The 17745-nt window shown below is 45.4% G+C and overlaps 1 protein-coding gene across 4 annotated transcripts in view; it reads left to right on the top strand.

The window, feature by feature from the left end:
* Nucleotides 1-17745, top strand: part of LOC138265661 (kyphoscoliosis peptidase-like) — a 395468-nt gene that overhangs the window by 253776 nt on the left and 123947 nt on the right. For all 4 annotated transcript variants that reach the window (XM_069213571.1, XM_069213570.1, XM_069213568.1 and 1 more), the window contains one exon: nucleotides 12128-12169. In XM_069213571.1, the coding sequence (XP_069069672.1) occupies nucleotides 12128-12169 (42 nt within the window). The remainder of the gene's footprint in view (nucleotides 1-12127; nucleotides 12170-17745) is intronic.

Here is a 17745-nt window from a genome sequence, read left to right as displayed (position 1 = left end):
CCACTGCTTTATCCTAGGGAGTGCAAAGCCACAGTCTCAAGTCTATACAGTGGGTGGGTTGCCCACTGTTCCATCCTGGGGAGTGCAAAGCCACAGTCTCTCAAGTCTCTACAGCGGGTGGGGTGCCCACTGTTCCATCCTGGGGAGTGCAAAGCCACAGTCTCTCAAGTCTCTACAGTGGGTGGGTTGCCCACTGCTTTATCCTGGGGAGTGCAATGCCACAATCTCTCAAGTCTCTACAGTGGGTGGGTTGCCCACTGTTCTGTCCTGGGGAGTGCAAAGCCACAGTCTCTCAAGTCTATATAGTGGGTGGGTTGCCCACTGTTCCATCCTGGGGAGTGCAAAGCCACAGTCTCTCAAGTGGATAGCAGTCTCCACTGGTTCTGGAGGGGGCTTGGTGCCCAGATTGCTTCATCCTGCTAAGGACAGAGGTAGTGGATGTATCTCTCCAGTGGTTCTGGAGTGGGCTTGGTGCACAGAGTGCTTCATCCTGCTAAGGACAGAAGTAGTGGATGTATCTCTCCACTGGTTCTGGAGGGGGCATGGTGCCCAGAGTGCTTCATTCTGCCCCTGTCGGACTCTGTAGCGTCAGTGCCCTTGGCACTCATGGGCCAGCATTGCTTGAGGCGGCCGTGCCCTGTTCAGCTGTGGACAGGACATTTTTTGGGGAGACACTGGGACGGGTAGCTGGAGGGGTTTGGGAGTGGAGGGAAGAGGTTGTGGTTGTAGGAGGTGTTCGTTTGCTGACTTTGGGGTAAGGTGCATGCGCTGGAGGCTGTTGTGAGGTGGATGGCTGTTGGGTGGGTGTGTGCCTGCATTTGTGTATCTTGGGAGGTAGCATCACAGACACACTGACAGAGGACACAGGGGACGTGTGAATGGTAGTGGGGGTGGTGACTGCACGTGAGCGGGGTGTGGTGGTGGGTGTGCTGGTGATGGCAGTAGTGGCTGTAGAGGTAGTGCATGCAGGTGAGAGTGTAGACGAGACTGGGAGAAAGGAGGGAGACGAGGAGGAGGGGGACACCGTGGAGGCAGTGGATGTTGGTGTGTCTGCATGTGTATGATGCTTGCGTGAGTGCCTGTGGGATGTGTGGTGCTCATGTTTGCCTGAACTTTCCGTGTGTGCATGCTGGTCTAAAGGTGTGCTTGGGATAGGCTGGGGTACAGGAGATTGGGTCTGGGTGGAGGAAGTTGGAGGGGGGGAGGCTAGACACAGGGACAATGGCTGCCATCAGTGCTGAGGCCAGAGTCTGAAGGGCCGCCTGACCAGAATGAATGCCCTCCAGGAATGCATTGGTTTGTTGCAACTGCTTTTCGACACCCTGGATGGCATTCAAAATGGTAGACTGCCCAACACTGAGGGACCTGAGGAGGTCAATGGCCTCCTCACTGAGGGCAGCAGGGGTGACTGGGGCAGGGGCTGAGGTGCTTGGGGCGAAGGTGATGCCCACCCTCCCGGGTGAGCGGGCACGGGGCAAAGGCTGAGGGGCTGCTGGGAGGGCAGTGCTGGAAGTGGGGGGTGGAGGCTGTACCACAAGGGAGTTCCCATCAGAGGACAAGTCTGTGTCGCTGGTCTCAGCTCCTGAACCTGCCGTGGAGCTCACCTCGCCCTCTGTCCGACTGGTGAAGTCCGATTCCGTAGTGTGGCCCTCCATGGCCATGTGGGATGCAGCCCCCTCGTGCTCCGGTGCCACTGCTCCTCTATCCGATGATGCTAATGCACACAAGAACAGGGAGACCACAAAAAGGGGGGTACGACAGATGAAAGACATGTTGAGCGCATGCATTACCGCTACCGTTGGTGGAGACGACAGACACACAAGCCCTCTGCACTACGCCGCACTCTTGGGATCCACTGTTCAATTCCTGGGAAATGGCCTACTAGGCTATGGATGACATCTGCACACATGGATGACACAGGGGCATGACTAGGTGTACTTGGCACTCTACAGAGGTGGGGTGGGGTGCCACATGGGTGGCCTTACGGAGGGACCTTGCCTACGGAACTCGCCCTGGCCTAGGGAAACCCACAGCCCACCTCCCCCACCCAGACCCCTCCACTGCGCGCAAAATCAGCAGGATGAGAGTGTACTCACCCCCTTGTGGCTGCTGTGATGCCCTCAAGCGCCCATCCAACTCCGGGTACGCAACCACCAGCATCCTGAACATCAGGGGGGTCATGGTGCGACGGGCACCCCTCCCACGTTGGGAGGCCATCCCCAGCTGAGCCTCCGCCGTCTTCTTGCTCCAGCGGCGAATGTCCTCCCATCTTTTCCGGCAGTGGGTGCTCAATCTGTGGTAAACCCCCAGGGTCCAGACATCCTTGGCGATGGCACGCCAAATATATTTTTTCTGGTGGGCGCTGACCTACATGATTTGTACAGGGGGAAGAGAAACTTATTACCAACTGCACCGCCACAGTCATTGGCCCCCATCCCTACCCTTGGCATGTGGCACATGCACTCACCGTCGTTTCATGCACGCTGCACTCTCCCACCTTCCTTTTTACATCCACCCCTCTCCACACAGGCATAGCCCATACAGCATGCTTCCAGTGTACTTACCTTTTTGTCTGGAGGACCGTAGAGTAGCATGTACCTCCGATGTGAAGGCAGGGGCTCTTTCCCCAGACACTTGAGCCACTGTCTCTTCCAGACTGAGGTCACAGCAGCACTTGCAGTGTAGGTCCTCTCCTGTCAAAGATCAGGTATCGAGTGATTGAACAGATAGAAAATGGCGGTCACATCCGCGCCGGTGCGTACCGTCACCGCCGGCGTACATCGTCATTGGCTCCTGGGACCCATAGGGTCCAATGTTAACCAATGCAGCATTGTGCCTCGGTCTTCGACCGCCTACCGCGATGGTGTACAACGCCAGCGCAGTTACCTCACATCCAACTGTCCCACTTTAGAGGTCAGGCAGCGGCCATTTCAGGGGCCCACATGGCTTCATTTTTAACTGCGTCACACATACCTAGGCCTAGACTCAACACACATACAGGCCACTTTGTAGATTATGATTGGTGTTCTGTGTAAGCTGTGGGTACGTACCTCTGAGTTGTTTGACTGTGTGCTCGCTGTTGTCCTTCATAGGCACCGTCCGCTGGGACATGTGAGGAGATGGCGGCTTCCTCCGGTATACCGACCATTGGTGGACCAGTCGACAATGGAGGAAAGACATGTGATCATCACATACAGGCTTGACCGTGCCACAATCCAGGAACTGTGAACCCAGTTGGAGCCAGACCTGATGTCAGCTATCCGCCATCCCACAGGAATCCCCCCTCAAGTGTAGGTGCTGTCAGTCCTCCAATTCCTTGCAAGTGGGCCATTTCAAACAGTGGCCATAGCATCAGGGCTGTCCCAGCCTATGTTTTCCAATGTGTTGTCCAGAGTGTTGTCTGCCCTGCTGAAACACATGCAGAGCTACATCTTTTTCCCTCAGGTGGAGGATTTGCCTACAGTGAAAGGTGATTTCTATGCCCTGGGACATATCCCCAACATCATAGGTGCCATTGATGGGACACATGTGGCTTTGCCCCCCCCCTCCCACAGGAGTGAACAGGTGTACAGAAACCGGAAGAGTTATCATTTGATGAATGTACAGATGGTATGTTTGGCAGACCAGTACATCTCCCATGTGAATGCCAAGTTCCCTGGCTCAGTGCATGACACCTACATCCTACGGAATAGCAACATCCCTTATGTGATGCGTCAACTCCAGAGGCACCATGTGTGGCTATTAGGTGAGCACCTGGAAGCAAGACAGTGGGAATGGTTGTCTGGGTCTGGGGATATCCCTACAGGTTAGTGTGTGTCAAACAGTTGTCCCTCGCCATTTGCAGGTGACTCTGGTTACCCCAACCTGTCATGGCTACTGACCCCACTGAGGAATCCCAGGACAAGGGCAGAGGAACGCTACAATGAGGCCCATGGCGAACTAGGAGGGTGATTGAGCGGACCTTCGGCATCCTGAAGGCCAGGTTCAGATGCCTCCATATGACAGGTGGATCCCTATTCTACTCACCAAAGAAGATGTGCCAGATCATCGTGGCCTGCTGTATGCTTCACAACTTGGCTTTGCGATGACAGGTGCCTTTTCTGCAGGAGGATGGTCCAGATGACGGTGTTGTTGCAGCTGTGGAGCATGTGGACAGTGACGACGAGGAAGCAGAAGAAGAAGACATGGACAACAGGAACTCAGTGATCCAGCAATATTACCAGTGAAACACAGGTATGAATACAAACCTGCCTACTACATGTACTTAAACTCTACTACCTCTCTACTGTCTGTCGTTTTCACCCAGTGTATGGTCACTGAGTTGTCACTTTCCCTTACGATTTCACAGATGTGGGTCCCAATGTGTGACATCTGCTTTGATTCCTCATGGACTAGAGCTCTGTGACTTAGGTATGTTGACATTACAAAGAAAGAGCGTTTTGCCACAGTAATTGCTAATACAGTATTCCGAAATCACAGACTGATTCCAGATTGTTTTTTGGTTTAAGGGTGTTTATTTAAGTGCTCAATATTGGACAGGTAGCAAAATGGTGAGGGGTGATGGTGGAGGAATGTCCATGGCAGAGTCCAGTCTATTAGTCACACAGGTGCATTGCCCTAATGGGCATAGGAAGTGGAGCTGGGGCAGTTTAAGGAAGGACAGGGTGACAGAGTGGGACAGTAGGATGACATTCAGGGTGGTCTAATTTCTTGTCGGGGTCTTGGCATCGTTCTCTGTCTTTGTCCTGGATCTCAGGGACCGTTTGCGAGGTGGTTCTCCCTCTGCAGGGGGTGGGGTGCTGGTGTGGTGGTCCTGTGGCGGTGCCCCCTGTCCACTAGCGCCGGCAGAGGTGGTGGGCAGTTCATCGTCCAGGCTAGTGTCAGGGGCCCCTTGTAGTGCCACAGTGTCCCTCCTGGTGTTGAGTACTTCCTTCAGCACCCCTACGATGGTGCCCAGGGTGGAATTGATGGCTCTGAGTTCCTCCCTGAAGCCCAAATACTGTTCCTCCTGCAGCCGCTGGGTCTCCTGAAACTTGGCCAGTACCGTTGCCATCGTCTCCTGGGAGTGGTAGTAGGCTCCCATGATGTTGGAGAGGGCCTCGTGGAGAGTGGGTTTCCTGGGCCTGTCCGCCCCCTGTCGCACAGCAGCCCTCCTAGTTCCCCTGTGTTCCTGGGCCTCCGTCCCCTGGACCGTGTGCCCACTACCACTGCCCCCAGGTCCCTGTTGTTGTTGGGGTGGTGGGTTAGCCTGGGTTCCCTGTAGTGGTGGACACACAGCTGATTGACATGTCCTGGGGACAGAGGTATGGGCCCGCTGGGTGGGTGCTGTGCTGGTGTTTCCAGAGGGGGGAAGGTCTGTGACTGGGTGAGGGGAAGCGACTGTCCCAAGGTACCCGATGGGCCGGGCTGGTCATCTAGATCCAGTTGGAAAGAGGTGCTGTCATCACTGTGGGCTTCTTCTGTTGGTGGTGTGGACATGTGTGGACCCTCCTGTCTGGTGACGTTGGGTAGGGGTCCTTCGGGGGGGGGCGGTATAAAAGTATGTTTATTACATCTGTGTGTGCCATGGTGTGCAATGGGTGGGTGACCGTGTACCCCAGTGCTTGCATTCCTGTGTGGGACCTTGTGTGATGATGGTTTAGGGGGGTGTATGGGTATGTGCAGTGGGCATGCTTTAGTGATGGGTGTCCATGCTTTGTTGTTGCATGCAGGGCTTGGTGTTAGGATGTGTGGTTTGTGATGTTGGGACATTTGTGAGGAGTTAGAGTGATGGGGTGAGGGTGGGGGTATGTCCTGGCATGCAGGTAGGGTGGGAGATGTAATAGTTAAGATTTGACTTACCAGAGTCCATTCCTCCACCTACTCCTGCGAGGCCCTCAGGATGCCGAATCGCCAAGACCTGCTCCTCCCATGTTGTTAGTTGTGCGGGAGGAGGTGGGGGTCTGCCGCTAGTCCGCTGAACCGCAAGGTAGTGTCTTGAGACCACGGAACACACCTTCCTCGTAGGTCATTCCACCTCTTCCTGATGTCCTCCCGATTTCTTGGGAGCTGTCCCACTGCGTTGACCCTGTCCACTATTCTTCGCCACAGCTCCATCTTCCTAGCTATGGAGGTAGCTGCACCTGTGCTCCAAATAGCTGTGGCTCTACCGAGACGATTTCCTCCACCATGACCCTGAGCTCCTCCTCCGAGAACCTGGGGTGTCTTTGCCATGCCATGGGGTGGTGTAGGTGATGTGTGGGGTGGTGTGTGGGGTTATAAGTGTGCTGATATGTAGTGGTGTGAGGTGCGTAGAAGTTGTGTGGGTGATGGTGTTGTGTGCCTGTGGATGCTAGTATTGTTGATGGTGGTGTCTCTCTCTGTCCTTCTCTCAGTAATTGTGGTCGTAGGGGTTTGTGGGTGATGTGGGTGTGTGTTTTATATCGTATTGGGTGTGTGGGAGTGGTGTGTGTATGTGTATCAGGTGTGTGTATTTCGAATTGTCCAATGTGGTTGTGTTTTGTAATTGTGTGTGTGTTTTGAGCGCGGCAGTGTGTGCCACCAATGGAATACCGCGGTTGAAAGACCGCCATGTGGATTCGTGGGTTGTGATAGTATGGCCTTATTTTGTTGGCGTGACGGTGGAGGTTTTGTTTTCGCCAGTTTATCACTGACCTTTAGTGTGGCGGACTTGTGTGGGTGTCTGAATTTTGGCAGATTCCGTGCTGTGGGTCATAATAGCTGTGGCGTATTTCCGCTGCCGCAGCGGTGTGTTGGCTATCTTCTGCACGGCGGTAAGCGGCTTTTACCGCCAATGTTGTAATGACCGCCTTTGTTTGCTATTTGGTTCTGCAACTGTGGCCATAACTAGTAGTAAAGATTTCGGCCTCTAAGGTTTTGCTAAAGCTTGTATGCAATGCTTTCTAAGCTTTTGTTTTTACAATTTACTACATTTGTGTAGCAAGGATTTCCTGTGTGTACTGAGATATTTGTAATTTGTTCTTTTACAAAAGAGGATTCTACTCAGCAGGAAATTTCTCATGTTGAATTTTGTCTAGTGCTCAGAAGAAGGCCAACAGCTTTGGGTCGCTATTTTCCCACAATGTGGGAATTTAGCAAACCCTTAAAATTTGACACTTTAGTCCAATGGGTCAATTGAACTACAACTCCTAGAATGGAATGATCCAAATACAGGAGAACACACTTCAAAGTGTAATGAAATGACAGAAACTGTAAGTTACGGATTACAATTCATCGTTATTATCATCACGTATCAAAAAGCACACCAGTCAACAACTCACAGAATGGATTACGTTGTTATGTAAAAACCTGAAACTTGAAACGTGACTTAATTCATAAATGTATGAAACAAGAGATGCACCATGCATATTTTTATCTGCTGCAGTAAAATGCATTTCACCACTAATCCACAAATATTATGGTGCATATCATGCTTTGTTTGTGCATCTCTCCTCCAGTGGCTGTCACACAAACTTTGTCCCGAGTAAGGCCTCTGCTGCAGTGTCAACCCATGTCTCCCACACAGCTCTGACCATCCCAAGCACCAGCAGGTAAACCGCAGGGATTAGACTGCAATAGGGAGCACGGACAGATGCGCATGGCGGAGCACCACAGGCCCATGTGGGACTAGCTGCAAAAGGAGCAACAACAGCCTTGAATTGTTTTGTTCATTGACCCAGAGAGAACATTGTGAGCTGCCTCCACCCGAGCCTACTCCGGCTAGTGCCAATAAAGGGTTGGTTATTGTAGCGACAGGATCTCACCCACCACCAGAGAGAGATTAACACGAAAGGGAGAGTGCAGCACCACAGTGTTAAAATGCAAGTTAGTGCCACCCTGTTACACCGGGCATCCTTGGCATAGTCTCCCCTGTCTTTTTTGCCTATGCTTCCTATGTCTTGACTGTGTGCTGGACTTTGTTTTTGATGGTTTTGATACTTTGGGCACTTTACCACTGCTGACCAGTGCTAAAGTGCAAGTGCTCCCTGTGTACATTATATGTGTAATTCACTTTTCTTTGATTGGCATATTTGATTTACTAGTAAGTCCCTAGTAAAGTGCACTAGAGGTGCCCAGGGCCTGTCAATCAAATACTACTAGTGGGCCTGCAGCACTGATTGTGCCACCCACATAGGTAGCCCTGTAAACATGGCTCAGACCTGCCACTGCAGTGTCTGTATGTGCAGTTTTAACCTCCAAATCAACCCACCAAGTGTGCTCACTTGCCAAGCCCAAACCTTCCCTTTTTATACATGTAAGGCACCCCTAAGGTAGGCCCCAGGTTGCCCCATGGGCAGGGTGCAGTGTATGTCAAAGGTGGGGCATGTACTGATGTGTTTTACATGTCCTACCAGTGAAATACTGCCAAATTCGTTTTTCACTGTTGCAAGGCCTATCTCTCTCATAGGTTAACATGGGGACTGCCTTTAAATATCTGTTAAGTGTCATTACCCTTTGGGAGCAGATAGAGATGTGGAGTTTGGGGTCTCAGAACTCACAATTTAAAAATACATCCTTGGGTGAAGTTGTTTTTTTGATTGTCAGTTTGAAAATGCCACTTTTAGAAAGCGGACATTTTCTCGCTTGAACCATTCTGTGACTCTGCCTGCTTGTGTATTCCCTGTCCAGGTCAGACTGACAGTTGGGCTGTTTTTGAATCTCCACACAAAGTGAGCTGGGGTGTAGCCTACATTTCCTGATGTGTCATCTGGGCTATAGTGGAAGGAGGAGCTGACACTTACACCTGAATGGGCTGTACTTGACCTCAACCCCATGGTGTGAGGCTGGAGCCAGGCCTGGGCAAGGCAGGACCTTGTGAAGAACAGAGACTTTCCTTTGAAGTTTGTCTACTTCAAAGGCTGAAAGGGGTATAAGTAGTGCACCCAAAACCCCAGATTTTCAGATTACTTCTGGAACCAAGAGGAACCTCTGCCAAGGAGAAGAGCCGAAGAGCTGTGAGGAGGAGTACTGCCCCTTTGCCTGTGACTGTGCTTTGCTGGATTGGCCTGTAGTTGCTGCTTCTGCCAGAAAGATGACAAAAACTGGACTTTGTGGTATATTCCTGCTTGTGAAGTGTATCCAAGGGCTTGGACTGAGCTTGCCTCCTGTTTTGAAGTCTGAGGGCCATTAAACAGTTCCACTGCCAGCATCCGGACACTCTGCTGAGACTCCTGCACTGCCAAGTGGTGCCCTATCCAGTTCCTGTGCCCTTGAAAGGTGGAGCTGGTAGAACAAGGACTGAAATCCACCCACAGGAAGTCATGCAGGAAAACTTTTGACACACCACCTGCAACACAGCTGTAAAAATGACGCACCACCTTCCTTGCGGCTTAAACCAACGCACCACCTGCATCGCAGCTGGGAAATCAACGCATCACCTGCATTGCGGCTAGAGAAACAACACTCCTGCTTGTGGCTGCTAAAATTTACGCAAACCCCACGCAGCACAGTTTTCCATCACCGTGCAGCTGGCTTTCGCATCCATCATCGCTAGGTGTCAAAGTCGATATGAACCTGTGGAGATCCGAGGTGCCCCATCCAGAAATCAAAGCATCGTTCTCTTGCGGGAGAGAAAAATGACGCATCGCCTACCCGACCAGAGAACAAATGGCACGGCCTCACTTGTGAGTAAGGAATTGATGCATCACTGACTTTTCCAAAGTACGCTCGCCAGTGCAGCTTTATTTTTGACACAAACCAGGTACTTTGTGTAACAACAACGTTTCCATTGTTTTCTATGGAGTAAGACTCTTTTTACTTTAAAAAATCATATTTTGACTTGTGCATGTTGGAATGTTGTCGTTTTGGTCTTGTTTGATTTAAATAAATATTGGCTATTTTTCTGAACTGGTGTGGTGTCCATTCTGTGGTGTTTCACTGTATTACTGTGTGTGTAGGTACAAATACTTTACACATTGCCTTTGGGATAAGCCTGACTTCTTGTGCCAAGCTACCACGGGAGTGAGTAGCGGTTATCTTAAGTGTGCATCTCCATTACCCTGACTAGAGTGAAGGTCCCTGCTTGGACAGAGTGCAGACTGACTGCCAACCAGAGACCCCGTTTCTAACACATCCTCTTTGCCTTACCCATTGGAGGGTGCAGTAATATGTACTGGGGCGCAGCAGTTGAAGTGCAATAAAAAAGTATGGGAACTGTGATGCTGCATATAGTGGAGGGGAGGGGTCAGTGAGTTTAGGAGTGGGATCAAAGTTATGGCTGAAATAAATTATTTTTTCAGCGTTTTATTTTGGTCTTTCACCATCATGTAGTTACATATAAAATAACATGCAGTTAAATGAAAAATACATTTCAGAAGATGTTACTCATTGAGAAAAGCACTGTAGTGCATTATGAAACCTTGATTAATTCGTTAATGTACTGCAGAGGTCTCTATGTAACTAGAAAGTCTCACAGAATTAAGTCTTAATTGGTGCACTGGAGAAAAGTGACTTGTGTATTTTAGTGTTACAAGGTCACAGCCCATGAAGAAAGCACTGTGAATATGAAATTAATTATTTTAAACTTGCATTACACACAGTATAAGATAGACTGCTACAAAATGTCCAAATTGCTTCCAATCCTCACCAGACTACCACATCATGCCACAAAATTAAACAGCACACTACTACACAACACAAAATACCATTCTATATCATTACACTCTGACACACAGTACCACCCCACATAATTCTAGTACGCTAAAAACCACATAAATACTATCCACATAATTCCATTGCACACCGTGCCACAGAATTCCACTACACACATCCACTCCACACCACACAACTCCCCTCTGGCAAATGAGAGACTGATTGCATTGCAAATACTTGTTTAATAAAGGGATGATTGACAATTTCTTCCAACAGGAAGGATCCATAAATGTAGTTAAAGGCGCAGTTGTTGGTGAGGCCAACGTAGGTGCAATGATTCCTATAACGTACAAAATATTTTACTGGGACAGGGAGCCAGATCTAATATCCTCTTGCTCACAGAAATTATGCAATTCTCGAAAACAGTGGAAATTCTGAAAATGTTGATTGCATATGATCCCAGTTCAGGCGTAGTTGTTAGAGTATAAATAAATTCTTAACATTTCATAGATGTATGAATTTCATTGTAAGCTTGCTTCTTTAACCATGCTGTTGTTTATCCTTTAAAAATATAAGGCCAGACGTACAAAGCCATTTAGCATTTCTTAACGGTCCAAATCGCTATTTTGGCCCATTAGGAAATGCTAAATGGCTTTTCAGATGTACAAAGCCCTTTAGGGAATCGCAAATTGCGATTACTTCCGAGTAGAAATCACAATTTCCGATCCTCTAAATAGGAAATCGCAAATAGGGATTACCTATTTGCAGTTCCAATTCAGATGTACAAAGCATTTCCTAAATGTGAATTGGGAATTTAGGAAATGCAACTACCATTGACTCCAAGCCAATGGTAACTATGTGCAATTAAAACAAAACACCCAAAGATCCATTTTTTAAGTGAAATAGAGCACACACATGCCCTAGCACACACATGCCCCTTGGGCATCTGTGTGCTCTACATGTGCACAACTGTTTTAGAGGTGCATCATGGAGGGCTTTTTGCCCATAGTCATCTTTGGTTTTACATTTCCAAAATAGCCATTTCCTAATAGAAAATGGCTATTTTGGAAATGCTAATCTATCCAATTATAACAAATGGCATTGAATTTCTTAATTGAGATTTCCCTATAGTGATTCCCACTTTGTAGGATATGCTACTCAGAAATTGATATTTTGATACATATCATTTTGCATTTCTTAAATAGTGATTTCCATGAAGTAGCTGTTTAGGAAATGCAAAATTGCATCTACGTACATCTGGCCCTTACATTATATGTTAAAACTTGAGGTTCAAAATGCACTTGTATAACATGCCATGCATATCAGAGTGTATGGATTGTGATTTTTTTTTTTTTATGAGATTATTTCAGTTTTGTGAATTATACAACTAAATTATTATTGTAATTTGTGTACTGCCCTATCTTATACGTATTTCATTAACACCGAAGGCAAAAAACCATAGAAAAGGGAGGTGAAAGACCTTTGAGCAATCCACAGGAGTAGTAGGCGTTCACTGATTTCAAACGTCTCTTTGCAGGAAAGCAGAAGAAGTCCAGCCTGCGGGGCACTGATAATAAAGGTAAGACTGTAGAACCAGAGAAGGACGGATTGCAGAAAATGGAAGCACGGCTTTCATATGTAGCAATAGACTGTGGTGAAAGGTTGCCATCTATTCACCTGCGCAGATAATGCAGAAGCTGAAGGTTTTCCATCTTTAAACAAGTGTGCATGCAGGCTGAGAAGGCCTAGAAAATGTTCTCCATACAATAAAATCAGTTTAAAAGTTCATTTAGGAGTCGATTGTGCAGTTAACGAGTTATGTGATCCCTGGGTTAGAGTGTTTTTGGATAGGTGAAGGAAAGTGAAGGTTGGAAAAACCGAAACCAAAACACTTCACATAAGGTTTATCTACGGGAACTGCCTCTGGAGACCCATTTGGGAGGGAAGCCCACACCTTGTATTATCCGTCATGCTGTGTCATACAATGAGCAGGAACAGGACTATCCTTTATGGTCTTTGGCCTCAGCAGCATGAAATTGCTTGTGAGTGAACAAAGATTTTGACCTGTAGGATTCATGTTTCTAATTCGGAAGTTGATTATGGCTTAGTTTGTACTGTGCCACCTGTATACACAGTCACAGTAGGCCAATAGTTTTTTTTTTTAAATATCTATAAATATTGCATAGCTATACCCTTATTTAATGGTATTTCATACTTTTAAAAACTTTATCAATTGTGTTGATATTTGAACAGAATGCAGTTTAAACATAAACCAACTGCAACCATGGGTCTACAATGGCATGTCAATGATGAATTGCATAAACAAATACTGTTGTAGCAGGCATTTGATCTCCCACAAACAATTGAGGTAAGACAATGAATTTGTATCATTATAACCATTATCATTGTGATATGGTACCCACCAGATGGATGCTCATCTGGTGGGTACCGTAAGTTTCAAGACAGTCAAGCCCATAGCACTACATCTTGAGCTAGTTTATGATCATCCTTTGCCATTTGTAGGGTTGAGCGCACAAGCGCTCTGTTCCTGTTGTAATCTCTCTTTGGGCTTGTACCCACGTTCATGTCACACCTGTCACTTTCATTTGTTCGTGGGCTTGCCTTTTAAAATCTGCTTGCTTTCATTAGTGAAAGGCAGGCGTATGTCACGCCTTTTCTGGTGTTTAGCCCTCCTCGAGCGCACCAACCAACTACTGAAGACATACGAGTCTCGATGTTTTCAGCTCGGTTTCAGCACTACTTTAACTTTTTATTTTCCATGCAGCGCAATCGAGCTGTGTTTAACATAGCGCAATCACACTCCATTTCTTGGTTTTCAATTTCAGTGCAATCACGCTGTGTTTTACATACCATGATTGCGCTAGTTCTTTTTCTTTCAATTTGTGTGGGAAGAACAGTCTGGTTAGGAGTTTACAATGATAATAGCTATAACTCGAGCAAATGCGAGACCCATTGCATTGCAAATGCTCGTTAGCCCTTTTTCCTCTGCCGTACTCCACTCTCCTATGTCTTTAAGCCAGTTTATCAGCTCTGCTGCTCCGATGATCAGCTACGTTGCAGCAACTCGCTGCTTTCCAGCAACAAAGCATAACTAATAAATGTAATTTTCATTTTTTTTTTTGTACGGGATGTCCTTATTCCCAACAAAGAGGCCTGGGGCATCAGACAGAGATTTCTCTTCAACCTTACTTGGAATTGGAACACCACCCATCTCCAATATTCTGTCAGCTACGTGCAATCCAATATCAGGTGGGAAAATGTGGCTTCAGTATTGCCGCACAGCCTTATTTCATACTTGAACACAGCTGTCCCGCGCACTGCCACTTTGTGTAATGGTTGCAATTCTGTAACCATTATGAACCAGGCACTTTCTGAGTTTCTCAAAACAGAACTTTGTTGAGACAGAGGAGAAGATGAATAATTTGGGGTCAGTAACACAAGAAACGGGTGTAATTTTCAGAACTTTGGCAATTAGAAAGGAATTTATATTCAGATTAAATTGGAGGGAATATGTAAATTAAATGAATATTTGAAATTATTTTTATAAGAGGAGATTCCTCCAGCATTGTTTGTGAGTGCATATTCAACCCTGTTTGTTGCCCTAATACAAATAGGCTGTGGATTGTTTATTCTTAGCGTTTTCTAGACCTATCATTATAAGGGGCCACTAGAGCCTTTTATCCTCTGTGTGAGTGCATTACTGCTTTCTCCAGTATAATTCATTCTTTTTCTTGGTCCCAAGACGTTTTTGGTTTCAGATCACAGGTTTTATCTAAGGAACACATGTTAATCTCTGATTGCATTATTCGTATATCTCTACTCCGTTTGATTAAAATACAAACTTTGTATGTGTAAATTATTCTCTAGTGTGCCTATTTCAATTCTTGAAAAAGGGTTTTTAATGGCTGGTAAAGAAGTCTGTAGGTCGTCAAAAACTTATTAATTGTACCATTTAAGCAAATAGCATAAATCATTTGGGTAGCTCACTACACAGTGTCTAAACCTGTATTACTTAGATTTGAGCGGTCCATATGTTTTTGGCTGATGTAATACACGTTGACCTACTGGAATTGTAATACTTTGTTACATCATTTTCAGTTTTCTTGAACTCCGTATCCGCACAAGCGTTAGAGCATCTGTCTTGTGCTTGGTTTGTTTCCTGGTTTTGAGAGAAGAGATGTGCTTGTTCATGCATGGTTATCCTCTGGGGAAACGTCTGCGGAAGAATGCTCTCATACACAGAGATTCTACTTGTACAGGCCTTCATCAGCACCACACAGTAGTAATGCAATTGTTTCAGTATGACCAGCCACTGGATGCAACTGTGCTGGCCCCATCCTCCTCAGATGTATGGCCAGCTGTGCAATTTTGTATTGCACGTTCAGTGTGAGTATTTATTTGTGTGCCGGGGTAAGTGCTTGTGCTTCTTCCTGCCCAGAACATGCTTCAAAATTTCTGTCACAAATAGGGTCAGACAAGTTTTTGTTTGCATTCAGGGAGTGACATATAGTTTCATTCAAGTGCAAATGAACCAAAGTGAGTGTTTGAAGGGTTCAAATAGTCAAGAAAGATTCCCTTAGTCTGCTCACTGTTTCTTCAAGGTTTTTTGACTCTTCACAAGAAAGTACTGCACTTTTTTTTTGTGCATATTTTGATTCGTGCCTCCTGTTTAGTACCTCTTGCCATGGGTATCATATAAATTAATCGACACTGGCAAGTTGCCCTACAGGGCTCCCATTACTCTTGCTAATTTTGTGTTCTCTAATAAGCTCTGTACACATTTTTATATAAATACATTGTTTTCTCTTTATTCCATTACTTCACTTTTTATTAATCAACTCTTTGTTGAGAAAAGTCACTTTTTTTTTTAAATATAATTTGATTTTAACCCCAGTAAATTTCAAGCCACATGAGCTCTTTCTCAGGGAACTTTGATCATATTTCATTGAGCGTTTTTGTTGCCCCATGAACAAACACATGTAGCTTTTCTCTATGATGACAGTCCACCACCTTAGGCGCCTAGTTTTTTGGTGCTTTTGAAGTGTCTCATTTCAAGGTTTTCTTGGAATGTGTAGTGTATTATTTTCTTTGTAATGACTCTTACAGCTTTTGTATCCTATTTTAACTGATGATTTCAATAACTACCTGTTCTGTGCTCTTCCTCCTGCAAGCTTCTGCTTGTCCTGCTCTGATGCAGTTTCAGTAGTAGTAGTACCATGGCCTTTACAATAGATTTATTTTTAAGGTAAATCAGCTTTATTGAAATCAAATACATATTAAACTCATAATAACAGTACAAAATGTCAATCTCAACGATAACAGTATAAATGCGGAAGGAACTGAAAAATCTGTTTAACATTTTAAATGGAATGGGTGATAAACAGGGAATAAAGGGGGAGGAGAAACAATAAAAAGAACAAGACCAATAAAAAGAAGAAAGGTATGGCGTATATTAAAAACTAGTAAGCATTTATTATAATTAAAAGCATATAATAAAATTGAAATTAAAGTCAATCAAGAACAGAGAAAGGAAACCATTTACGGTGGCTTAAAAGTTTCAGATAATGTACAATTAATAGGTTTGCAAGCAACAGCATCAAAATAAGTAGTCAAAGGTAACCACTACAGATCTCTATTAATGGATGGGCAGCAAAAAGAGGTAAATTCAATATCTAGCCTATGATAGTAGCTAACATTATACCACAAAGCTTTATTGGAATTATTGGATGATTTTTTTAAATTAAGGGTAATTTGCTGAAAGGCTAAAGCTAACATAGGATCTAAGAGCCTTAAATTATCACCGTCTGAAGCAATATCATCAGATAAACTACAGAGGAAGAGCGCAGAGGGTATCGCAAATGAAAAATGGAGGTAAGCTGATGCCAAACCTTTCTCCAAAAAGAGCTAGTGGGGGGACATTCAAAGAGGATGTGCATGAGAGCTCCCCTTTGGTTGCCACATGCCCAACAACTAGAAGTGGAGGATACAGAAAATTTAACTATGGCGGATGGGGTAAAATAAAGTATGTGATAAAGACAAAACAATGATTGTGTGGTAGAAGCTGATCTAGATATTTTATGTGACCTATGCCATATCCTGTTCCAGAAAGGAATAGTCCAGGTACAACCCAAATCCAACTCCTACAGAGATTCAATTTTAGATTTAGTTCTTGTCAAAATAGGAAAATGAAAAAGTTTATAGATATTTGATGCCTTAGGAAAAGAGGTAAGAAAGGAAGACAAAGAAGAAGGCAACTCCAAAGAGGAAGGGAGAGTTGGCAATGGAAATAATATATCAGGGATAATAATGATAAGAAGATATTTAGGCATGACGGAGTTAGGGCAGTTAAATAGAAGTTGGAATTGCGGGAATGAAAATGGAGTGTCATTGGAAAATAAGTCTTTGACCAATGCTATGCCTTTTTGTCACTAAGATTTCCAAAATAAAGGTTTTTATTGATAGTCATGAGCTGATTATGGCAAAGAGGGGAGTTTAGAAAAGAGGAATACGTGACAGATGGAGATAAATAATGAGAGCGTAGAAGAGCACAAGTATGTTTAAGAAGTGGAGAGGAGATAATCAAAATATTTTAAGAAAAGGACACCACCTCACGAGGAGAAAATGGTAGAAGAAAAGAACATTCAATATCCAACCATAAGGGGGTAAACTGAGAATTTGACAAGGAAATCCATCTGGAAGCTTGACGCAAACAAAAAGATTTATGGTAAAGTCGAACATCAGGAAAGTTGGCTTCACCTTCCCGTTTAGAATAACGAAGTTGACTAAAAGAAATTCTAGATTTCTTATTGTTCCAAAGGAATTTAGATAATCTTGAATCAAGTTGTTTGAAAAAGGTAGCAGGAAGAGGGATTGGAATCATGGATAGAATATATAAAATGATGGGAGAAATAATCATTTTGATAGAGTCAAGACGACCCCACCAAGATAAGAATAAAGGATTCCAGAACAGAAAGGATCCATCAATCTTCTCTAAAGCATCAGAGACATTTACTTCAATTGACTTTTTAATGGAAGAGGTAAACCAAATAATTAAATATTTAATATTGGATGTATTCCAATGAAAGCCAGTATTAGCAAACAGTGGTCTAAAACAAATTTTTTTTAGAGGGAGGA

The sequence above is a fragment of the Pleurodeles waltl genome, chromosome 11, assembly GCF_031143425.1.
Source record: "Pleurodeles waltl isolate 20211129_DDA chromosome 11, aPleWal1.hap1.20221129, whole genome shotgun sequence".
Classification (NCBI taxonomy): Eukaryota; Metazoa; Chordata; class Amphibia; order Caudata; family Salamandridae; genus Pleurodeles; species Pleurodeles waltl.
This window is presented reverse-complemented; position numbering and strand designations above follow the sequence as displayed.